This window comes from Marmota flaviventris, chromosome 1, assembly GCF_047511675.1.
Source record: "Marmota flaviventris isolate mMarFla1 chromosome 1, mMarFla1.hap1, whole genome shotgun sequence".
In the NCBI taxonomy this organism is placed as follows: Eukaryota; Metazoa; Chordata; class Mammalia; order Rodentia; family Sciuridae; genus Marmota; species Marmota flaviventris.
The window spans coordinates 158204847-158231406 of record NC_092498.1 but is presented as its reverse complement, the minus strand read 5'-3'; the positions used below and the strand labels follow the sequence as shown (position 1 = coordinate 158231406).

Genomic DNA, 26560 nt, shown 5'->3' with positions numbered 1-26560 from the left:
AGCGATGGATGACAGTCAACACTACTCTGGATTGCTAATGCCATGGGCTCCTCTATACTAAGGGACTCATGCTTTTCACCCAGTGTTGCAAGGAATGAAATCAAATGCTGACACAGGCTGCCTCACGCACAGAGGCATGACCAGTCAATAATATATGCTGAGTAAAGGTTATAGCACAAAGACCACCTGTCCCAATGTTTCTAGAAGGTTCTTTTGACCACAGTTGGCCCAGGTGAGGTTTTGGGCGAAGATGAGGAAAGTTTGGCACATGCAGGGCCAAGCAGGGCCAAGCAGGGCCAAGGTGGATAGTGGCTGGATCACCAAGTGCAGAGTGTGGACAGTGTAGAATGGGCAGGGGTCAAGAACCTGGAAGGCTCTCTTCAGGCCAAGATAGTCTCTAATTCAATCTCCACACCCCTCAAGCAGATACTATCATCTCCCTACCTGTACCCACCACATGTAGTAGTATCTCTAGAGGAACTGGAGGCATATTTTATTCTCACCTGAATGAGCAGAAATGATGGTAAAGCTTTTCAGTTCCTATTCTTTTTTTTCTCAATTGTTGATAGATCTTTATTTATTTATAATTTATACATGGTACTAAGAATCGAACCTAGTGCCTCTCGCATGCCAGGCAAGTGCCCTACCATTAAGCCATAGTCCCAGCCCCCTGTTTCTATTCTCCTGATGCCAACCATTCCACAGTTTGCTCTATATACATACAAAGATTTCCTTATTGTTTATTTAGTATGTTTCCTTAAATCACCACCAAGTCTTTAACAGAAGACAAGGAAATACCAGTGACTCAAATGGGAAATCACTTTTATTTGTCTTAAACAAGGAATGTTTTAATAAACATTAAAACAGGACCAGAAGTACAACTCGGTGGTAGAGTAACTGCCCAGCATATACAAAGCTCTGGGTTTGATCTCCAGCACTAAAAAGAAAAATAACAACATGAAAATAATCACTTGGGTCATCCTGGCCATGCAGGGGAGTGACCACACAAATACTCTTTCAAAGAAGACTCTCAAGGCTTCTATGAAAACCTTCAGAACCAGGCATAGTGGCACATACCTGAAAACTCAGCTACTAGGGAAGCCGAGGCAGGAGAATCACAAGTTTGAGGTCAGCCTCAGCAACTTAATGAAACCCTATCTCAAAAAGAAATTTTAAAAGGCTAGGGGTGCTAGGGATGTAGCTCTCAGTATTAGAGCACTTCGCAACAACTTAGAAGGCTAAGACAGGAGGATGGCAAGTTTGAGGCCATCCTGGGCAACTTAAACCTCATACCAACCCTCCCCAAAGCCCCCCCAAATCAAACAAAACCTGCTCTCTAGGTGGTACTATTTCATTGTAAGCCAAGCTTTTCTCCACTAAGAGGGGAAACTGTTCTCTTCCCCCCCTATTTTTTGTCTTTTTTTTTTAAGTTGTAGATGGACACAGTATGTTTATTTTATTTTTATGTGGTTCTGAGGATTGAACCTAGTGCCTTCCACATACGAGTCGAGCACTGAGCTACAACCCCAGCCCTGCTTTGTTGTTCTTGAGAGCTTGTTTGGAGTTCTGAGGGGAGCACAGCTACTCATATAACCTGGATCAAAGAACAGTCCTCCTCTGACTAAGTGTGCAGCTTCACACATGAAGTGATGATGGAGGAAGGGGACAGCCACCTAGCCAGCCAGAGTAGCCAAATCAATCCTGGCGATCAATGGGGTGACAGATGCCACAGTCAGATGGCCCTTTATTGTTCTTGACTTCAGGCTTGGAAACCCAAACCACATTTGCCTGATAGCACTGATAATAAGTGATTTCCCATCTTTTTAGAATCAGAAATGGTTCTGGAACAGTAGAATCACTATCTGCTTAGCACTTCAGGAACCTCAGTGGACTAAGGGAGGCTAAGTGCTATGTGAGGGGACACTGATGAGTTTTCATCTCCTGTTCACCATCTGTTACGGATGTTTAGGCTCTCTACTTCTCATCGGGATCATCTTAGCACCTAATAATGTATCAATATAAAACTCTTAGTTACACTAATGCCTCCTCACTACATCATTCTTTTCTGAAAACTCAATTTTATTATTTGATCATGTCTAAACATTTTTTTTTTTCAACCAAGAGATTTTATTGGGGGGCTGCCCAAAGGAGAAGCAGAGAGAAACAGAAAGAGAGTAGAGACAAAGAGAAAGGGTAGAGAGAGGAGAGAAAGAGAAGAGGGCAAAGAGTGTGTATGTCTAAATATTTTAATGTACTATTTCTGATAAGTATTTCATTCTTTGTTTCTTTGGCTGAATTTCTGGCTCCTCATCCAAACTAGAGTAACTTAAGCAGAGCTGGACTTATTTTGCTAATGAGAACACTAATAGCTACCACTGTTTTTCAAACTACTGTCTTGTTATTTTTCACATAAAGGGCAGCACACTCATCATATTCTACAATAGTCTGGTCCTGGTTTCTTTCTTTTATTTTTTTAAATCTATTTTTTAGTTGTAGTTGGACACAATACCTTTATTTTATTTATTTATTTTTATGTGGTGCTGAGGATCAAACCTAGGACCTTTTACATGCTAGGCGAGTGCTCTACTGATGAGCCACAACCCCAGCTCCCTGGTTTCTTTTTTTTAGAGATAGAATCTCACTATGTTGCCCAGGCTGGTCTCAAACTCTTGGTTGGGCTCAAACGATCCACCTACCGCGGCACCCTTTTATTTTTATTTTTTTAACTTTTTTTTTTAAAGTTGTAAGTGAACACAATACTTTTATTTTTATGTGGTGTGGAGGACAGAACCCAGTGCCTCACAAGTGCAAGGCAAGTGCTCTACCACTGAGCTACCACTGCCACCCCTAGATTCTTGATCTCTTCTTTACCCACATGCTCCTCAATCATTGTTTAGGGCTTTCCAGGTGCAATATCCCAGCTTGATACATGTTTTTAAGCCCCTGCATTTTGGAGGCAGGCCTATAGTCCCTCAAGAGGCTGAGGTGGGAAGATTCCTGGGCAACACAGCAAGACCTCACCTCAAAAAATAAAAAAATCAAATTTTACTTCTTAACGTCACTGTGTTATCATCTGAGGAAAAAAGCTTACAAAATTTCCTCCTTTTTGTTTTTGCTGATAGTTTCTCTGTAATACAGGAGATTAACAATATCTTCTCTTCTTGGAGATCTAGAAGCTCCATTTTCACAGGATGTTAGTGATGCCTTCCTCTATCCCTAAAGTAATGGTGTAGCCTTCCATGTAATGCACCAAAAAGTATAAGTTAGGGGCTAGAACTGTGGCTCAATGGTAGAGTGCTTGCCTAGCACTTGTGAGGCACAGGGTTTGATCCTCAGTACCACATGAAAATAAGTATGTACGTAAGGTAATAAGTAAGTAAGTAAGTAAATAAATAAATAAATAAAGGTGCTGTGTCTATGTGTTTGTTATTTTGCTTCAGTCTTTTTTAAATCTTCTTAATTTGTTATGATAATGTATAGGGAACTGAAACATTCTGCTTTTGAACATGTTTAATTTTTCTCTTCATCTAATTTTGCTGCTATGCTACTTGCTACATAGAAGTTCAATTAATACTAAATTCAGTTAAGCTGGCTTCATTACTGATAATATTTTTTTTGGTACCAAGAATTGAATCCAGGGGCACTTAACCACTGAACTACATCCCCAGTCCTTTTTATTTTGAGACAGGGTCTCACTAAGTTGCACAGGGCCTTGCTAAGTTGTTGAGGCTGGTCTCTAACTTGTGTTCCTCCTGTCTCAGACTTCCAAGCCACTGGGATTATAGGCATAAACCACTGAGCCAGGCTAATGATTGATTGTATTTTATATAGTAAAATCTCATTTCAACTACCAAACTAAGTCCTTGTTTTGTTGCTAAGATAGCTACTTGAACCAAATGCTGCTGAACAAAACTGTTTCCACATTTTTTATTCCAATATTACCTTCTGTTTGATAGTTTTATCATGTTTCTTGACTTTCCTTTGCTCAATTTTTAACAGTTCCTTACAGTCTTTCCTTTTTTAAAAAACTGACATGTCGCATATCAAAAAACAAAACAAAAAAACTTTTTAAAAGCATAAAGTTTTTAGTGTGCTTATACAAAGTTGTGTGACATCACCACCATTTAATTCTAAAACATTTCATCACCTCCAAAAGAAAACCCGCTCTCACTAGCAGTTACTTCCCATTCTTCCTTTCCTTTCTGACTCTGTAATCTGTTTCCATGGATTCACCTATTCTGATCATCCTGTATACAAGAGAACTTGTTATCTGTAGTAATTATGTTCTACAAACTTGCAGTGAGCATTCAATTAATAACACTAAATCACTGCTCCTAAGGGAAACAGAGGTTTGGGTTCCTAAAAACCTTTGCTCACAATGTTTTTGTTAACCCTAGCATGTGCAAGGCCCTGGGTTCAATCCTCAGCACCACATAAAAATAAATAAATAAAATAAAGGTATTGTGTCCAACTACAACTAAAAAAATAAATATTAAAAAAATGGTTAAAAAAAAAAGAAGAAACCCTACTTAATACATTGTATTTATTCACTAACATTAAATTCATGGCCATACCACTGTAATTCATGCCTGAATAAAGTTTATCTAACACTTGTATTTTCTCCAAAAGACACATCATAACTTCCTTATATTCAGGAATACCACATAGCAATTTAGCACTATGATGGGGGGCATTTTAAAAAGCTAAACTGGCAACAAAAGGAACAAAAATGCAAGAAATAGAACACTGAAGAGATGAGAATAATAACTTTCTAAGGACAAGGGCAAGAGAAGAAAATCATGAACAGATGCTATGAAGATAGCAGAAGAGTGCTAGAGGAAGATTAAAGCAAAGAGGGTGGCACATGTACTTCATGACTTTTGGAAATGAATGAAGAAATGGAACGGCATCAAAAAAGGAAAATGCTAGGCTTAGGGTGTGACTCAATGGTGGAGAGCTTGCCTAGCATACTCAGGGCCCTAAGGTTCTATGCCTAGCAATGCAAATAAATAAACAAAAATAAATTGTACAATGTTAGTGGTTGAAGAGCAATCAGGAAATAGGGCCAGAAAAATTGGTACATAGACATAGGAAGATCTAGCAAGTGGGAACAGCAAAGGTATGTCCAGGACAGCCATCGTTTGGGATAAATGGCCCCAAGGAGGCCTGAGGAGCCAGCAAGAGGATTCAGTATCACTGCCCACCTGTTCTACCTCTGTAACCCCCTCTCCTCTTCAGAGTTGCTATGCCTCCTGTCAAGATGCAAAGTCCATTTCCCTTCTCTAGAGTCTAGGTTGCTTGACCAACAGAATATAGCAGAAATGATACTATACGAGTTCTGCATCTGTGCCACAGTGGTCTGGCAGTTTCTGCTTTTGCCCTGGAACCCCACCATGATATAAAGAAGTCCTATCCAGCCTATAAGAGGCCAAAAAGAGAACTGAGGAGTCCAGTAAACATCAATTGCCACACATGTGAATGATGCCCACTGGCATATCCCAAACCCTGCACAGCTCTCAGCTCAATGTGATGCATGAGTGACCGCAAGAATGATCACCCAGATGAAACCAGACAACCAAAAGAATGAGCAATAAACTTGTTGCTTTAAGCCATTAAGCTTTGAGGGGGTTTGTAAATGAGAAATAGATAACAGAAATATAAGAATGTGGTGCAAGTGCAAGGGACAACATTCCTGATATATGTAAGAATGGGATTAAGACCATGCTATAAAGGCTCTACAGAATAATTATCTATGAAGAAATCCCAGACAGTCCCAAGTCACAAAATAGGAATATAGAACCTACACCAAAATTTTTACCTTATAAATCCTAAATCAACAGGTACATTTTACAAAAGAATAAAAGGCCACCCCTAAGTTATCTCTTTGTAATGGGGGAAGGGAGCAGTCCCATCCTGAAAAAGCAGAACATTTGGGCTATGCTATAACATTTCTAGCTGAAGCTAAAATAGTATTGCCATGGCCCTCTTAAGCAGTCAGCTCCTGCAAGAGGTGGCAAAACACTTGCATCTATATCTTGCAAGTGTCCCCAGTCCTGGCCACCATGTCCTCGGTTCTCAGGCAAGGGAGAAGACCCTAAAATCTTTGTAGCCAGAATCAGATCCTGGGCAGCCTGACCTGGAAGAACAATTCCTCCCACCCTCTGCTGACATGGTGGCCGAACAGAGATATACAACTCAATAAGATCTCCAGGAGTTGTGTGAAGGTTGACACAATCCAACTAAGACTTCATATGGGGGAAAAAAAAAATCAGGCCATGTGCACTGAGAATTGTGTCAGGCTGTTATAAACATCAACTTTTACACAACCAGTGTAAAGTCCTTTGGAGCTCACTCTCTGAAATGAGCACCTACATTCAGCACCTAAACATTCAGCACTTACCCCTATCAACTACTCAGCTGTGGAGGACCAGCATACACATTTCATGGTGATTACTTAAGAAGTAAGACTCAATTTTTCTTGTGAAAGCCTTTTAATTCCATATTCTAGGGTGGGCTTCCACCAAAAAGTGACTTTTTAATCTATCAATGAAAAACTCCACTGTAGCCTCACCACATTCTGTAATATAAACAAATCTTATATTCTTTTACTTCTCATTACAAAGCCACCAAAAAAATGATGTCAGGACTTCATATGAGAGTCTCTAATTGTTTTTGCTAATTCCAGGGGATAAAAGGGAGGATAATCACAATACTGAGTCAAATACTTTTCCTACAAAATGAACATGTGTGTGTTCATATAGACAAATGGACACATACACAACCACATCCAAGTCCAAGGAGTTCCATAACCAACGATATGCTTTCATCCAGGAATGTTGCTCTAGAGTCTGACCTTGCTGCCTCTCCAAACAACCCATTCTGAGCCACTGGGTCTTGGCTCATGCCCTTCTGTTACCCAGGAAGGAACTCACCAACCACTCTTCTTCCTTCAAGCCTAAGTTTAGGCACTACCTGCTGTATAATACCACCTTAGACACCATTCTATCTTCCTCTTCTAGGCAGTCCCACAATCCCTCCTCACTTCTAGGGACTAATGCCCATACCCCATTACTGCACATTCAGCAAACAGTCAGGATGTCTATGTCTCACTACACTGTAAGAAGCCCAGAAAGGGCCTCCTCAATACTGCACAGTAGTTTTCAACTGAGGCAACCATCCCACAGGACTGGTGGAACCTCAGTAATACTTCTACATGTATTGATATGTTTAAGACTTTTCTGGACCCTGACTTGGCATTAGAAGGAAACTTAAAGTCCCTATCCCACAGCAGCATTCTCAGTAGAGTTCCATCCAAGGCAGACAAGGAAATATGCTTACCTTGGTCGGTCTTGGTTGCTGGCTTCCAGTTCTCAGCACTAATTACTGGCAGGCAGACCTGCCCTTTTTCATCAATGTTTGGGTGGTAGATCTTTGTTTTAAATGTGATCTTCGGTGGTTTGAATGGGTATTCTGCTGGAAAGTTGATTTCGATTCTGAAGGCCCCCTTATCATATGGAGGGTTGTCCTGGAAGCAAATAGAGATCAAAATGAACACATCATAATTCACTTATTTGTGGCCAAGATAGGACTATTTGAATTGTTCACTTGAAATATTAATTTAAGCCAGGCACAGTGGTGCACGCCTGTAATCCCAGCAGCTCTGGAGGCTGAGTCAGGAGGATCTAGAGTTCAAAGCCAGCCTCAGAAAAAAGGCACTAAACAACTCAGTAAAACCCTGTCTCTAAATAAAATGCAAAAGAGGGCTAGGGATATGGCTCAGGGGTTGAGTGCCCCCGAATTAAATCCCCAGTACTCCCACCCCCACAAAAAAAGATTAATTTATTGCTGGATGCAGTGGCACATGCTTTGTAATTCTAGTGACGCAGGAGGCTGAGATAGAAGAATTGCAAGTTCAAAACCAGCCTCAGCAACTTAACAAAATAAAAAATAAAAAAGGGCTGGGAATGTGGTTCAGTGGTAAAGCACCTATGGGTTTACTCCCTGGTACTGGCCCCGCCAAAAAAGATTAATTTATTTCAAATGGTATATCAACTGCAGGGCAACCCAATAATCAACCAGTACTTCTAGAACAAGATCTCTGCTAAGCTGTGAAAAAGTCTGAGATTGATGTGTTGGCATCTTATGCTTTTTTTTTTTTTTTTAAATAGGCTTTGTTTTTTAGAGCTCCTTTAGGTTTATAAAACTGAGAGGAAAGTTCATAGATAACCTACACATCCTTCCCCCAACACACAGAGCCTACCCCAGTAACAAGATCCCTCATCAAAAGAGTAAATCTACTAGGAATGATGGTGCATACCAGTAATCCCAACAACTTGGAAGGCTTAGGTAGGAGGATCACAAGTTCAAGGCCAGGCTCAGCAACTTAGTGAGATCCTATTTCAAAATTTCTTAAAAATTAAAAAAAGGGAGGGGGACAGGGGTTTTGGCTCAGTGATAGAAAACTCACCTATCACGGGTGAGGTGCTGGGTTCAATCCTCAGCACCACATAAAAATAAATAAATAAAATAAAAGTACTGTGCCCAACTATAAAAACTAAAAAATATTTTTTAAAAAAAGGACTGGGATCATTGTGTGCCAGCGTGGCCTGTTGCTGTTGCCCAATAAAGCTTGTGTACTTCCTGCAAAAAAAAAAAAAAAAAGGACTGGGAATATAATATAGCTCAGCTATAAAGCACCTGCTCAATCTGCAGTACCCCCCCCCTCCCGCCCCAAAAAAAAGATAAAAGGAAATACTGGCATCAGGTCCCATAGATGAGGAAGTTCTATAAGGAGATCTTATCTGAACAGCCTATCCTCAGGTATCTTTCATTTCACCTCTTCCATTCAGTTCCAGCTTTGGTGAAAGGCCCTAACCAACAACAGTGTCCGCTCTGCCTCACTTGCTTCCAGCACATTCTGCTCTTCCTGGTGGCCCTGTTTTCTTCTTACTGAGTTCTATGTATATTCTGAGTAACAGTCCTTTATCAGATGTTTTCTGCAAATATTTCTTTATCTTTTTTTAAGCTATGAAAATAATCACCCAGATGTAAGTAATAACCCAACCTAGAATACACCATGAGTGTATTCTCAAAGAGAGCTGAACTCCAAATATGGGCAGCTCAGTCTCCCCACAATGGAGCCAAAACCCAGTTCCATGGCTAAATCCTGGGAAGCTGAGCTGATCAGTGGCTGGTTGCCGGGCACAGCCAGCAACATGCCCTAGATCCTGGCCTGTAGGACACCAAAAAGTATGGCCCAAGGGGCCTGGAAACTGTGATGGCCCCAATGCCCCAGGAAAGAGCCCGTGGGTCTTTTCCCCCACCCTACCATTTCCAGAGCTGTGGAAGCCCTTCATGCTATACTACCTTTCTTATACTTGGGCTTTCCCGAGTCACACCAACTCAAAGTAAACTAAGCCTTACAGGGTGTCCAGGAACACCCTTGGCAGCCCTACTCCATAGGTCTACCTCCTCTTGTCCCAAAAACTAAGTGGGCACTCTCCATTAAACAAGAGTTCCTCTGTTGGGGGTGCAGGTGAAGCTGGCACACAGCGGGTCTCTATATTCTTCAGCATTCTAACCCTGCCCAGGGAAGGGAAGCACAGAATGGGGCCCTTAAAGGATGAGAAGATTAGAAAAGGATTAGGAAAGGGAGCTCTCATTCTCCCCCCTCCAACAGGGAACAAATTTTGTGCATGCTAGTCAAGTGTTCCATCACTGAGCTATTCTAGCTCAAATCTTTTCTCTTTAAATGTTGATTATCTCAAGCATGTTACAATGCATGTGAATAAATAAGACCTGACCAAAGTTTATTAAGCACTTGTTATATATCATGTGCTTTTTCTGTTTCATGTTAACCAATATGCCCCTGGCAGCAACCCTCAGAGGAAGATGCTGACCTTATCCACATTTGGAAGGATGGCAAATTAGGTAGAGGTTAAGTGGTTGGTATGAGACCCCTAAACTCAAGCTTCCTCTCTTATAACACAACCCAAAGCATCTGAAAGCATCCATCTGGGCCCTTCTTCATCACCTCTGTGGAGCCTGAGACCAAGAGAAATTGATCCCTTCAAACACAAATATGCTGATGTTCCCAGCCTGCTGTACCATCAGTAACTATGGTTGAGAGATCTCATGTCTTGCTAACATTCAGTAAACTGGCAGGCTACCTTGTTAACCTGAAAAGGGTAAAAATCTCAAGATTATTTACAGTTCTTGACAACAACTTCTAAGACACAAAGCTAATTTGTAGCAATTAAGACCCAGAGAAAGCTCTTTACCATATGGCACAAAATCATTTGGGTCTTTTACTTATGTATCCTAATTCTAATCCTGTGGTCCATCTATTTCTTTTCATATGACTACCCTTCAAGACTCAGCTCCCTTCAAAACTTCAAGAATCCCAAGACTCCCTCATGTCTTCTTTTCTCTGAATCCTTTAATAAACCCAGAGAAGTCACATTTTGATATCACCATTGTAAAGCAGTGAAAACCACCATACAGTGCTCTGGCTACCAAAAAAGGAAGTCAACAATCCTGACTGCCAGACATGGACTGCTGTGACATGATGTGTCTCCATGGTGTATGGGTAATCATCTATTTGCACCACACATAGGACTCATGGCTGTTGGCTCAGACAGTAGGATCCTGGTTTGTATCTAATGAATATGCTGTCCCTTCTTCATTCCAAGCATCAGAAGGACAATAAGCTCTTGTCCACAGTTTACTGAGGAGGCTTCCCTCAGCAATATCCTTTCCCTATGTCTAATATTTTTTCACCCAGGAAGTTATCACAGCCCAAACTTTTCTACCATAAAGAGGTCTAACTTGGTCTTTCAAGATGCCTATCCCCTTAAAATTCAGTTGTCTTGTTAAAGGGAGTGGGAGGGAGGTGGCCCATCCTGTTCTGAGAGCCCCAGGCAGATTCTATGCCCTCATACCTTCCTGATCTACTCTAGAATACAAGAAATATCATAGCCAGGCACAGTGGCACACATCTGTAATTCCAGCAACTTGGGAGGTTGGATAGGAGGATCACAAGTTCATAGTCAGCCTCAGCAACTTAGTGAGACCCTGTCTCAAAATAAAAAGGGCTGGAGATATGGCTCAGTGGTTAAGCATCCCTGGGTTCAATCCCCAGTACAAAAAAAAAAGGAAAGAAAAACCTTACCACACTGGAATATCTGAAATAAGTTCATGGACCTTCCATCATGAACTATGGCCTTACCTTTTGTAAATTGTCTTTATTCTCTTTTCCATTCTGAAAAACAAGCTTCCTGGCTACTTGAATCACAAATCTGCTAAATTAGGAGTCATCTTGTGCTAATTCTGGTTTCTGAAAATGACTTCTTTGTATGCTTTCAACTATTTGGTTTGTGGGACTTTTCATAGTACAGTTCTTTGGCAGTGAATATTCCATTATTACATAGAATTTAATCATATTTCCTTCCAACATAAATATTAGGAGGAATAAATATTTTCTTTTTTTGTTTGCTTGTGTTTTGGGTATCGGGGATTGAACTCAGGATTGCTCGACCACTGAGCCACACATCCCCAGCCCTATTCTGTATTTTATTTAGAGACAGGGTCTCACTGAGTCACTTACTGCTTTGATTTTTGCTGAGGCTGGCTTTGAACTCACGATCTTCCTGACGCAGCCTCCAGAGCCGCTGGGATTACAGGCATGTGCCACTACACTGGGAAGGAATCAGTATCTTCAGAACTGTTTTCCCAATCTTTCATGATTAAACTACCTTCTGAATGATATCTAAATTTAAAACCACAAAATTCATTATCTGAATTTGCCAAGGAATTTTTCCTCATGTGAACTCATAGCCAATATGATTCACTTCCACACACCCCCCAGAACCAAAAAAATACTTCATAACCAAAAAAAGGGAGAAGTATATTAAAAAAAGAAAAAAAAAAAATCAAACCATGACCCAGGATCACTGCTGTGTCTATACTGTAGGATATTCTCCAGGACTTTATTTCTACACATCTACACATATGAGGCATATGCAGTTACAAAACTCAAGTCCTATTGTCTATATCCTTTCTTTTGACCCCTCCCCCCTTTTTTGGCTGGGGTCCAAACCCAGGACCTTACACATGCAAGAAGTGCTCCACCACTGAGCTGTACCCCTAGACCTCTTTTATTACTTCTGCCCAGGTTGCCATACTGCTTTCCATTCTGCAATCCAGACACTATACTTCCTGTTGCCTCTTTTCTGTTGGGTCCTAAGTACACCATACCTGAAGATGGACCCACTCACACTCAACATTTAAGAGACTACAGATTCCACAAGGACAGCACCTCTATGGCTTCCATCCATAATCCTGGTACTTGTTTTGCGACAGGAGCTCAATATCTCCCTCAACATGGGAGCATGCTCTTTCTCCTTAAAATAACTCCAATATACTCTGAGGTTTAAAAATATATATTTCAAATATGAAACCCTTTGTCAAAAAACAGGGCTTCCCTCTCTTGGTCTCAAAGATTACATCTATGGTAGGAAGGAAGGAAAAGCAACTGAAAATTAGCAGGAGGCAGAGAAGAGTAAAGAACAAAGGCCAGTACTATGTCCCAGAAAGGCAGGCTGTAGCTCTTATCCAAAGCCAGAGCAAGCAGCAGTGCATAAAGAAGGGAGAAGGAAGCAGGTGTTGAATGAGACCTTAGGTACAAAGGGCTGTATACATGAGTAAGCATAGAAAGGAAAGAGAAAGGTCTGAAAAATTGCCAGGCATGGTGGCTCACACCTGTGATCCCAGCATCTCTGGAGGCTGAGGCAGGAGGATGGCAAGTTCAAAAGCCAGCCTCAGCAACTTAGCAAGACCCTGCCTCAAAATAAAACATAAAAAGGTCTGTGGATATGGTTCAGTGGTTAAGCGCCCCTGGGTTCAATTCCTTGTACAAAAAAAGAAAGGAAGGTCTGAAAAACTTAAAAAAAAAAAAAAAGTGAGGGATAAACAATTCACTCTTTGGAGGCAGGCTGGAGTTGAGGGAGACCTCCCTTCTTCCTTAACAGGAAAATGAATCTTCGGTATCAGCGAAGTTCTTATATTGTCCCCACTCAGTGCTCACAAAGTGCTTTTAAGTCAAGCACACCACTCCATCAGAAGCCAACAGAAAAGAGGAAAAAAAGAAAAAGTAAAAGTAAAATGCCATAACTGTCACAGCTACCCAAATACTCTTAACAGGCAGGTTTTTAAGTTTTATTACAAGTGAGGGGAGGGAGTTTAAATGAAGTGAAATTCACTTAATATAAGTTGACTATTTCAAAGTCCAAAATTACATGCCTTTAAGTGTCTTCATAATGTTGTGTGTCATCTCTACCTGATTTCAAGAAATAAACTCTGTACCCATCAACTAACATATGGAAGGCTGAAACAATACAATTCTATAAAATAAATTAACCTGCTTCAATGCAGGCTTTATGAGCCTGGCCAGAGGTGGCTATCTTCTCCTAGAAGCAAAGGGGAGGAGATGGGGGCAGAAGAGAGGGCTCTTAGGGAGAGGGCAAGATATGGTGGCCACTGCTTAGATCAGCTAAGAAAAGTATACAGTTGTGTGTACTTTTCTAAAACTGATCCTCCATATTTACTAAAATAACATTTTTTTTCATTTTTCTTATTTTTCTTTTTAGACATACTGACAATAGAATGCATTCTGACATCATACATACATGGAATATAACTTCCAATTCTTGCAGTTGAACATGATGTGGAGTTTCACTGGTCATGTATTCATATATGAACACAGGAAAGTTATGTCCAATTTATTCTACTATCTTTTCTATGCCCATCCTCCCTCCCTTCCCTTCCCTTCATTCCCCTTTGTCTAACTCAATGAACTTTTATACTTCCCTTCCTCCCACCTTATTGTGTGTTTGCATCTGCATATCAGAGAAAACACTGGCCTTTGGTTTTTTTGGAACTGGCTTATTTCACTTAGCATTCATTTACTGACAAATGCCATAATTTCATTCTTTATGGCTAAGTAATACACCCATGTCTAGTAATCCCAGTGGCTCAGAGTGCTGAGGCAAGAGGATTACAAGTTCAAAGCCAGCCTCAGCAAAAGCAAGTCACTAAGCAACTCACTGAGAATCTGTCTCTGAAATACAAAACAGGGCTGTGGGTGTGACTCACTGGTCTAGTGACCCTGAGTTCACTCTCCAGTACCCCATGCAAAAAATAAACAATACAACAACAAAAAATTCCATTGTCTATATATACCACATTTTCTTTATCCATTCATCTGTTGAATGGTATCTAGGTTGGTTCCATAGCGTAGCTACTGTGAATTGAGCTGCTATAAACATTGATGTGGCTGCCTCACTATAGTATACTGATGTAAGTCCTTTTGGGTATATACTAAAGAGTGGGATAGCTGGGTCAAACGGTGGTTCCATTCCAAGTTTTCTGAAGAATCTCCATATTGTTTTCCCAAGTGGTTGCACCAATTTGCAGTCCCACCAGCAATGTATGAGTGTACATTTTTCCTCACGTCCTTGCCAACATTTATTGTTACTTGTATTCTTGATAATTGCCATTCTGACTGGAGTAAGATGAAATCTTAGTGTCGTTTTTTTGTACCAAGGATTGAACTCAGGGGCACTCAACCCCTGAATCACATCCTCATTTTGTATTTTATTTAGCAGCTGGGATTACAGGTGTGTGCCACTGTGCCTGGCTTTAGTGTAGTTTTAATTTTCATTTCTCTAATTAGGGAGAGGGCAAGATATGGTGGCCACTGCTTAGGCCAGCTGAGAAAGTTGTGTGTACTTTTCTAAAATTCAGCCTCCATATTTACTAAAACAACATTTTTTTTCTTATTTTTCTTTTTAGATATACATGACAATAGAATGTATAAACCATAAAAAGGTCTGTGGATATTTGAATGTTGAATGTTTTTCCACTTATTTTTTTTTTAATATTTATTTATTTATTTTAGCTCTCGGCGGACACAACATCTTTGTTTGTATGTGGTGCTGAGGATTGAACCCGGGCCGCACTCATGCCAGGCGAGCGCGCTACTGCTTGAGCCACATACCCAGCCCTCCACTTATTTTTTAACCAGTTGTATTTCTTCTTCTGTGAAGTGCCTGTTCAATTCCTTTGCCAATTTATTGATTGGGTTTTTTTTTTTTTTCGGTGTTAAGTTTTTTGAGTTCTTTATATATTCTGAAGATTAATGCTCTGAGGTACAGGTGGCAAAGATTTTCTCCCATTCTGTAGGCTCTCTCTTCACATTCTTTATTATAAAACAACATTCTTTACTCTCAGAGAAGTATATTTATTATATACATGGGTTGTGAACAGGCAGAAAGAAGGGAAGGGAAGGAAGACACACACCCTTCTACCACCTTTTTTCTAGGTCCCACGCATGAGGGCGTGCATACACACACACACGCGCGCGTGCGCACACATACACACACACACACAGGAACATGTGTACTTGCACACTTGGCACTTTAACCCCTTTTCTCCACCTCACAGTTTATGCTGACTTTTAGCCCTTATCACCAGAGAGTTCGAAGCTCTTCATCGCGGTTGCAGTATACTCTACAATCTGAATGTACCATACTGTCTTTCCCACTAACCTAACAGAACCCAGGGGTGTTTAATTTTTATTTTATTTAGAGACAGGGTCTCTCTGAGTTGCTTAGGACCTCACTAAATTGCTGAGGCTGGCTTTGAACTTGCAATCCTCCTGCCTTAGCCTCCTGAGCTGCTTGGATTACAGGTGTGCACCACCATGCCTGGCTCTCTCTCTCCCTATTTTTACTATTATTATTATTATTATTTCAGGAATTGAACTCAGGGGCACTTACCCACTGAGCCACATACCCAGACCTTTTTTATATTTTACTTAGAGATAGGGTCTTGCTGAGTTGCTTAGGACCTTGCTAAGTTGCTGAGGCTAGCTTTGAATTCACAATCCTTCTGACCCAGCTTCCCCAGCTGCTAGAATTACAGGCGTGACAACACTAGGCTCCCATTTCACTTGTAAACATGAGACCACTAGCATCATAAGTGTCTGTGGCAGCACTAAACACTCCACAAACATCTTTGTTCTAAGACAAAATATCGGTGTTCCCAAGACATCACTAGCCAAGGAGAGGGGCAGCACCATTCCGAAAGCCACAGGCAAAGAGAAGTGGTGGTAAAGATCTCTTGCTATTCTGTTGAAATCTCACAACATTCTGATATCTACATCCTGATTACCTGTTTTTTCCATTTGCTAACTAAACTAATGAATGCTTACAATCTCTTCTTGCCTACAAGAATCAAAAGCTCCTGTTTTTAATGTTACGCTTTTGAGCCAAGGGTGTCAGTTTTCAGAATAATAATTAGATGTACCTAGAATACAACAATCCCAGATCCTAGCCCAGGCCTGGAACTTATTCTACAGAAGAAAAATCAATGTCATATCTCTGGATATCCCAGTTGCCAGTTGCCATTAATGAAAGCTATAACAAAGAAGGTAGGAGAACCTCAAGGCCAATCTAAGAGGTAGAGATTTGGTTACTGGTCATTTAAATGAAAATTAAAAAAACTTCTTGTTAGGAGATAAAAATGGATCTGACTGCTTTTGAAAATCTTAACTGAGGCAATCCCTATTGGGTCTCCTTTTTTTTTTTTTAAATATTTTATTTTTTTTAGTTTTTCGGCAGACACACCATCTTTGTTTGTATGTGGTGCTGAGGATTGAACCTGGGCCGCACGCATGCCAGGCGAGCGCACTACCGCTTGAGCCACATCCCCAGCCCCTATTGGGTCTCCTTTCACCCTGAGGGAGCTGTCTCTTTTCTTCTCACTTGAATAAATCCTATTCTTTTATGTTCGATCTTCCTCATCGATGAATTTCATTCTTTGAATTTGTGAGGCAAGAACCCAGAAAGAAGGCATGACACACAGCTGGGGTCTGAAGCAACATTACAGTGGCAGAGGCTAAAAATCTGGTTTTATCTTTTAGGGGCTTCTCTGGGATCTCTTGGAAAGCTTAATCTCTGCCCTATGTACATCGTGGCCAGTCATCTACCAATTGCCACCATAGACCTCTGGATTGCCCTGATGTGCAAGGTGCCCAATCTATTTGTAGAGCCATACAGATGAAATTCAAAATGAAATTCCCATCTATGGGGGCCCTCAGGTAGGCCTCTATAGGAGGACTCCAACTACTGTTCCATTTCAATATACCTTTTCAGCCTGAAGTAGCTAGAGTGGTTGTTGTTCATTTCCCTAAGAGCAGTTTAGGGGTACTTCTTCAAAGAGAAATTAATCAGAAAAGACAGGGAGTGGGCCCCAATTAAGACTGTTTTTTTGTTGTTGTTGTTTTGGTTTTTTTTCTCTTTTAAACTGGGAACTGAACTTAGGGGTGCTTAACTACCTCCCTACCTCTTTTTATTTTTTATTTTGAGACAGGGTCTCATTAAGTTGCTTAAGGTCTTGCTAAATTAGTGAGGCTATCTCTGAACTTGTGATCCTCCAGCTTTATCATCCAGAGTTGCTAGGATTACAGGCACGGGCCATAAAAATAATCAGAAACATCCCAAACATTCCAGACAACCCTTTTGTCTTGTAGTGGTGGGAAAACATAAGTGGGGATAGACCTGAAAGGAAGTTAAAGAAAATTTAAACTCAAGGGCCAAAGGGCACAGCCAATTAGAAGGTCACAGGCAATACCAATAGCCTAGATACTTCTCTAATACCTACTTAGAATTGATAATGACTAATATCTAATTAGCAAAGATTTTGGCCAATAGCCTTGGTAGTCTTCCAAGACCTGACCCATATCCAGTAGTTACATAAGCCCCTAAACTAGTACATTAAGTAGCAACACCTTTTAGATCTCCTTCTCACCTGCAAAAACTGTCTCTTTTCTCCTCACTTGAATAAATCCTACCCTTTTATGCTAAACAAAACAAAATCATAGCTACACTGGGCGCAGTGGTACACACCTGTGACCCAGTTCCTTGGCAGACGTATGCAGAAAAAATAGCAACTTTGAGGTCAGCCTGGGAAACTTAGTGAGACCTTATCTCAGAATAAAAAGTGAGAATGTCTTGGGATGTAGCTCAGTGGTAGAGCACATCTAGGTTCATTCTGGGGGTGAGAGGTGGATGACTAATTACAAATAATTCAACAGTAATATGAAAAACATTAACAACCAAATTAAAAATGGACAAAAGGCCTGAATAACCATCTAGATATATATCTACCTATGTATCTACATATGCATATATAGATACACAGGCATCCACATAGCCAAAAAAATATACAAAAAGATGTTTAGTATCATTAGCCCTCAAGGAAATGCATATCAAAACGACAAAGTGTACAACCAGAGATATGAAAAATTGTGCTCTATGTATGTAATATGAATTGTAATGAATTCTGCTATCATAAATAACAAATTAGAATAACTTAAAAAAAAAAAAACACAAAGAGGCTGGGCTAGGTGGTGCCTAGATGTAATCCTAATTAGGAATTTGAGGCCAGCCTGAGCAACATAGTGAAACCCCAATTCCGTTAAAATACCTAGCCATGCTGGGCATGGTGGTGCATGCCTGTAATGCCAGCAGCTCGGGAGGCTGAGGCAGAAGAAAAGCAAGTTCAAAGCCAGTCCCAGCAACTGAGAAAGGCCTGAAGCATCTCCATGAGATCCTGTCTCTAAATAAAATATAAAAAAGGGCTAGGGATGTTTCTCAGTGGTTAAGCATCCCTGGGTTCAATCCCTGGTACCAAATTAATTAATTCATTAAAAAAAATAAAATACCTTGCCAGGTTCAGTGATGCTCCACCCATAATCCTAGCTACTCAGAAAGCTGAGGCAGGAGGATTGCAAATTCAAAACTATCCTGGGCAAATAAGAAGACTGTTTCGAAATATTATTTTAAAAAGGCCTAGGGCCAGGCATAGTGGTGTACACCTATAATCCCAGCTACTTGGGAGGTTGAGACAGGAGGATCCCAAGTTCAAGGCCATCCTAGGCAACTTAGTGAGACCCTGTCTCACAATAAAAAAAAAAAAAAAATTAAGGACCTAGGAACATAGCTCAGGGTTAGAGTAGCTGCCTAGCCTGCATGAGGCTCTGGATTCTATCTCCAGTACCACAAAATAAAATGAAAACAAGAATGAGACCTCACTTGAAACCCACTATGATAGGCAACACTGCAATACCTTGCCTCAAAATAAAAGGTACCAGGAAGCCAGGTGTGGTGGCACATGCCTGTAATCCTAGTGACTTGGGAAGCTGAGCCAGGAGGATCTCAAGTTCAAAGTCTGCCTCAGCAATTTAGCAAGGCCCCAGGCATCTTACTGACACTATATCACAAAAATAAAAGGGGTGTGGTTTAGTGGTTAAGCACCTCTGGGTTCAATCCCTGGTATCAAAAAAAAAGGGGAGGGGGCGGTCCCAGGCTTAGCATGCAAGCCTGAAATACCAGTGATTCAGGAGGTTAAGACAGGAGTATCGCAACTTGGGAGGACAACCTCAGCAATTTAGCAAGACCCTGTCTCTGTCTCAAAATAAAAATTAAACAAGCCTGGGGATGTAGCTGTTAGAGTGCCCTTGGATTCAATCCTTGGTCACACACACACAAGTCAAGTGGTGAGGAGAGCTAGGGATGTAGCTCAGTGGGGATGTAGCTCAGTGGTAGAACGCTTATCTAGCATGTGCAAGGCCCTATGCTTAATCCCCAAGTCCTGAAAACAAAACAGATGGGCACAATGTTTTTGGAAAGATAAAGGGTGGATCCAAGATGACACCTATAGGTGCCCAACCAATAGCCATTTCCCCATTTATTGCTGAGAAAACCCCAGTTTTATCTGTATGACCTTCCTAGTCAAGGACTATAAATCTTGAACAGTCTAAACCTGCCCCATATGGAAGCCTACCAGCCATTTGTACCTACTGTATTCTTGAGACTCTTCAAAACTAAGATTACTAGCCGGGTGTAGTGACACATACTTGTGATCCCAAAGGCTTGGAAGGCTGAGGCAGGAGGACCACAAGTTCAAAGCCAGCCTCAGCAACTTAGTGAGGCCCTAAGGAACTCAATGTCTCTAAACAAAATACAAAAAACCACAAAAAGGACCGGGGATGTAGCTTAGTGGGTAAGTGGCCCCTGGGTTCCATTCTGGGACAAAAAAAAAAAAAATTGAGATGTACCATAAGTGTAAAATGCCCTCTAGATTTCAAAGATTTTGTACAAAAAAAGAAAGAAAAATAATTTAAGATATTTCATTATTAAGTATTTACATTGCTAGGGAATGTAGCTCAGTGGTAGAGCACTTGCATAGCATATGCTAGGCTCTTGATTCAATTGATCTCAATAACACAAACAAAAAAAATTTATATTGACTATGTTGAATAATGCTTTTTAATACACTGTAATGAATTCAATTAAATATTTATAAAGGGGCTGAGGGCATAGCTCAGTGGTAGAACACGTTCAGCTCTGGATTCAGTCCCCAGTACCAAAAACAGAATCCCACCTGTTTTTGTTTTAATTTGTTTCCTTCTTCCTCCTCCTTCCTTCTCCTTCTTTTTTCTTTTTTCCCCCCTCCTTCCCTTCCTTCCTTCCTCTCTTTTTTTTCTTCAGTACTGGAGTTTGAACCCAGGACACCCAACCACTGAGCTACATGCTCAGACTTTTTAATACAACTACTATGGCTCACATTATATTCCTATCGGACAGCACTGTCTGTTGTGATACTTCTTGTACCCTAGCCATGTGTCTGAGTTCTAAATAATGAGAAAAGAGGCTCCAGGAAGTGTTTGGGTTTTTGGTCACATGAAACTATACATATGATAAAACTGCATTTTAATTAAACATGCACACATAAAACTGTAGAGATCTGAATAAGGCCAGTGGATTATCTCACAATCATCCTGGTTATATTATACTATTGTACACAAAAATACCACTTTGGAGGAAACTGGGAGAACAGTGATGGAAATCTCTCTGTATTGCTTCTTACAAATGCATGAGAATCTACAATTGCTGCAAAGTTAAAAGTTCAAAGACATAGAGGCATGCAAGCGTGTGCACACACACACAAAAGTATTTTCCTCCTGCAAAACTGTCAGGTCTGCATGGGTTCTCTGTTCTACAGCAGTGATCTGACAACTGGGTAGAGATGTGGCCAGAATGGAATAGAGGAAGACAGGGGAACATAGACAGAGGAATCTAGGTACTGGCTCCCTAACCAAAGGATAGGGAGAGTCTCAGGAGAAGGTTGAGACCCTAAGTGGAAGGGGCATCTCTGCTTCTTTGGACAGGAAGTGGCATGATCATTACCAAGAAGGCTTGTCTCCCACTGAAAAGGCATAAACAAGGCTGGGGATGTAACTCAGTGAGAGAGCCACATGTACAAGGGCCTGAGTTCAATTCTCAGTGAAAAAAAAAAAAAAAAGACCCAGGAAGAAACAGGTATTCAAGTCAATCTTTATTCTGTTTGTGCTCCAAGCTTGAACCAACTCAAAGTCAAGTGGTGCAGGGAACTGACCTGCAGCCCAGGGAACAAGAAGAGCTGCTCCAAAGAGGCTGATCTCTGATCCCAGACTGGAAAGATCTAAGGATGAACCTCCAAGGTGTTTCAAATAACCTCAGAGATATGAACTTCCGCACCGGCAAGCACAATTTCAAGTTTTGAAATGTACATTATAGGTATACCTGAAGCCCATACCCAGAACTATTCTAAAAAGAGTCACAAGAAATTGGAGTGTGTGGGCACTGAAAAGAAAGCAGTGAGCTCCAGGAACCAGCATGGGGAAACAAAAATGTATAATAGCAAAGACTTTGCATCCCTTCCTAAGGGTGGGGAGAAGACACCAAGGCAAAATAATGTCTTCCCAGAGAACTTCATTTTATATTAAATAAAATTACTGAAGCAAGTCTTGATACACAAGGCCTCAGGGATACAAAGATGACTCATATGTCTGTACTTCCAAAGACCAAAGGCATAGAAATTCAGGGGCATCCCTACTGAAGCATAAACCACATTAGCTAAATGAAACATGCACTTCTGCCAGAAACAGTGGCATCATCAACTTACTAAGTCCTCTTGACCACTGCGTGAGGCAGGTAATTATCATTAGCTTTGCTTTACAAACGTGAAGCACAGTTATATGTAACACTCACTGTTGATGTTGTTTTTACCTTTGCATGCATAACCTTCTCCTTAGAAGTTAAAACAACCACCTCAAGTTCAGAGTGAAGAACACAGGACACAGGAGCAGCCCAGACAAGAAAGGAAGTCAAAGGCTGAGGTTGTGGTTTAGTGACAGAATGAGCAAATTTTTGGCACTAGGTTCAATCCTCAGCACCACATAAAAATAAATAAAGGCATTTTAACAGTGGTTCACAAAAAAAAAAAAAAGAGGAACTCAAGCAAGAACAAACTTTCACCTTAAAGAATTAGCACTCAAATCAAGAAGTTGAAAAGAACACTAACACACACCAATGAATGGGGCTCAGCGGTAGAGCGCTTGCCTCACTTGTGTGAGGTACTGGGTTCAATCCTCAGCACCACATAAAAATAAATGAATAAAGATATTGTGTCCATCTACAACTAAAAAAACAATTTTTAAAAAAAGGAAGAAAACATAGCACGAAAGCAGAAATTATCATAAAAGCAAAACTTAGCAAATCAGAACACAGAAGAAAAAATGAACTTTCTTCTTTATAATACATGAAATCAATATAACTATCATACTAAAAACCAATAACACAACAAGAACAACAACAAAAGAACACAACTCTAGCTCACACATGAACATAGGCACAAACACAATAAAGATAACAATGTGATGAAGAAATTAATTCAAAAAGATTTAATTAACAGTTAAAAAATGTCACTTTAAAAAACTTTTTTAATATTTATTTTTTAGTTGTAGTTGGACACAATATCTTTATTTTACTTATTTATATTTATGTGGCGCTGAGGATTGAACCCAGGTTCTCGCAAGTGCTAGACAAATGCTCTACTGCTGAGCCACAACCCCAGACCCACCTTGAAAAACTTTACCATAAAACTTCAATTGAACTCCAGGGTGTTTAACTACTGAGCCACATCCCTAACCCTTTTAATATTTTATTTAGGGACAGGGTCTCGCTGAGTTACTTAGAGCCTTGCTAAGTTCTGAGGCTGACTTTGAACTCACAATCCTCCTATCTCAGCCTCTTGAGCAGCTGGGATGAAATCTACTCATTCCTGAATAAAAAAGAAAAACTTGGGGGTTGGATGTGGCTCAGTGGTAAAGTGCTTGCCGGGCATTGGATTCAATCTCCAGGAGAAAAAAAAAAGAAAAACTTGGAGAGTGACACCAGAAAAAAGGCAAAGCAAGCAGCTCCAAATTCCTTTCCCTCCACGGAAACATAAGGATAAAAAAAAGTCAGATGAGGTTATAGCTCAGTGGTTGAATGCTTGCCTTGCATGCATGAGGTCCGATCATCAGCACCACATATAACCACAAAAAAAGTTGTTTTTTTTTTTTTTTTAAAAAAGGTTATTGGCTGGGGATGTGGCTCAAGCGGTAGCGTGCTCGCCTGGCATGCGTGTGGCCCGGGTTCAATCCTCAGCACCACATACAAACAAAGATGTTGTGTCCACCGAAAACTGAAAAATAAATATTAAAAATTAAAAAAAAAAGGTTATATCTGAGTTTGTCAGAACTCTGGGAAAGTGGCATATGCCTGTGATCCTGGCTACTTGAGAGGGTGAGGCAGGAGGATCACAATTCAAGACCAGCTTGGGCAATTTAGCAATATACTGTCTCAAAATAAAAAATAAAAAGAACTGGGATATAACTCAGTGGTAGAATACCCTTGGGTTCAAACCAGTACAGAAAAAACTCTGGGAAAGTCAAAGGTTTAAAGCAACCAAGTGACAGAATCCAGAAAAGGGCAACTAAACAGTGATAGGTAAGCTTTGTGGTAATTTTTTACTTCCCTGGTTAGGTGGCAGATAGCCTTAAAGACAGAGGTTCCTATCCAGTATGGGACACTGGTCCCTGATCTCAGAGCAATCCTTAATGGCAAATTTCTGTATGTCAGAGTTGGGTTTTTTGTTGTTGTTGTTGTTTTTTAATGTGGTGCTGAGGATAGAACTCAGTGCCTCACACATGCCAGGTGAGCAAACTACCACTTGAGCCACATTCCGAGCCCCTGTGTGTCAGTTTTAACCTGTCTGGAGATTACACAAAGGACTGACACACATGCTGATATCTATTTCATCTAACTTACAAACCATAAAGGTGGAAAACTAGCAGGTACTACTCAAAAATATGCTGCCTAGAACAAAAGAATTGAAGAATATAATAAATTCCCTAGTCAAGGAGGGAAAGGTGGAAAGAGAATTTAGGAAACTAAGGCATTTAAAAGTGCTCAGGATCTTGGGAGGCTGAGGCAGGAGGATTATGAGTTCAAAGACAGCCTCAACAATTTGGTGAGACCCTGACTCAAAATTAAAAAGGGCCAGTGATGTGGCTCAGTGGTTACCCCTGAGTTCAATCCCTGGTACCAAAAACAAAAAGTGCCAGGCCAAGTGTGGTGATGCATACCTGTAATCTCAATGACTTGGGAGGCTGAGGCAAGAGCATTACAAGTTTGAGGCCAGCCTGAGTAATTTGGCAAGGTCCTGTCTCAAAAATGTAAAGGGCTGGGATACAGCTCAGTGGTACAGCACTCCTCTGTTCAATCCCCAGTGCCCCACCACAAAAAAAAAAAAAAAAAAAAGAAAAGAAAAGAAAAGAAAGAAAGAAAGAGAAAAAGAAAAAAAAGCTCAGGTACATCAGGGCATTTGAAAAGACATATACATGCCTACCAGAAGACACATACTCAGAAAATGAATATGACAGCTGAGCATGGTGGCACATGCAGCTTAGGAGGTTGAGACAGGAGGGTCATGAGTTCAAAGCCAGCCTCAGCAACTTAGCAAGATCCTGTCTCTAAATAAAATACAAAAAAAAGGCTGGGGATGTGGCCCAGTGGCTAAGTACAACTGGGTACAGCCACATCAATGTTTATAGCAGCACAATTCACAACAGCTAGAATGTGGAACCAACCTAGATGCCCTTCAATAGATGAATGGATTTAAAAAATGTGGCATTTATACACAATGGAATATTACTCAGCACTAAAAAATAATAAAATCAACATGGCATTTGCAGGCAAATGGATGGCATTAGAGGAGATTATGCTAAGTGAAGTTAGCCAATCCCTAAAAAACAAATGCCGAATGTCTTCTCTGATATAAGGGGGGTGACTCAAAATGGGATAGGGAGGAAGAGCATGAGAAGAAGACTACCACTAAATAGGGAAGAGAGGAAGGAGGGAAAAAGAGGGAGAAGGGGAGTTACACAGAAGATGGAAGGAGAACCTCATTGTTATACAGAATACATATATGATGTTGTAATGAGAAAAATAAAAAAAAAAAAGTGTTCACATTAGATTGGATAGAGAGAAAGGATGGGAGAGGAGGGAAGGAGTAGGGAGGATAGGAAGGGCAGCAGAATAGAATAGACAATATGATTGATGTATGTACATTCCATGTATGTATTATATGTCAAAATGCATTCTACTGTCATGTATGACTAAAATAAATAAATAAAAATTTAAAAAATAAAATAAAATAAATGAGCCAGAGAGAGCTCTGAACAGGAAAAAAAAAGAAAAAGAAAATAAGTAAAACCACCTTAAGCTTCCACCACTGACTAATTTTAAAATTCAATGTAAGCAGAAGTGAAGCTGAGGGTTGTAAACAGCATGGCTAAAGAGTAAACCAGACAGCCACTCTTAAAAGATTGAGAGGGATGTTCTATGTGATTTTTAAAAACTTCTGCCATTCAAGGAAATTCTAATCTAAACACTGGTTGATCTCAAGCAAAGCCTTCAACCTTCAAGAACAGCAAACTCTGAGTATTGGGAAAAATCTAATATCCACATTATAATACTAGATTGTCCAATTTTCAACAAATAAGAAATCACAAAGGCTGGGTGTAGAGGCACATATCTGTAACCCCAGCAACTCAGTAGTCTGAAACAGGAGGATTCCAAGTTCTAGGTCAATCTCAGAAATTTAGCAAAGTCCTCAGCAATTTAGTGAGACCCAGTCTTAAAATTGAAAAGAAAAAAAAAAGGGGGGGGGGAATGGAGAAAAAAAAAGTCACAAAACACACAAACAGGAAAGCATGGCACATTTAAAGAAAAATTGTCAGAATCCATCCATGAAGAAGTCCAGATATTAAATTTACTAAAGAAAGCTCAACTGTCTTAAATATGCTCAAGAAGGAGCCTAGGCACATAACTCAGTAGTAGAGCATGCCTAGCACGCACAAGGCCAAGTTTGATTTCTAACACACACACACAAAAAAAAAAAAAAGAAGAAGAAGAAATGAGAGAAAGAAAAGGATCAAAGGAAGGAAGGAAACCATGGACAAAAAACTAAACCAGGAAAATGATTTATGAAGAAAACAATAATATCAATAAAGAAATAGAAATAATAAAAATGGGACTTAGGATATACACCAATAGTAGAGCACTACTTG

At 40.3% G+C, this 26560-nt stretch overlaps 1 protein-coding gene across 3 annotated transcripts in view; it reads right to left on the bottom strand.

Annotated features, from left to right (window-relative positions):
• Ube2l3 (ubiquitin conjugating enzyme E2 L3) overlaps positions 1-26560 on the bottom strand; it is a 64001-nt gene that overhangs the window by 2714 nt on the left and 34727 nt on the right. For 2 of the 3 annotated variants that reach the window (XM_027924232.2, XM_071618327.1), the window contains one exon: positions 7339-7525. In XM_027924232.2, the coding sequence (XP_027780033.1) occupies positions 7339-7525 (187 nt within the window). Of the gene's footprint in view, positions 1-805; positions 938-7338; positions 7526-26560 lie in introns of those variants that run through there. The other variant, XM_071618318.1, reaches the window with a different exon arrangement.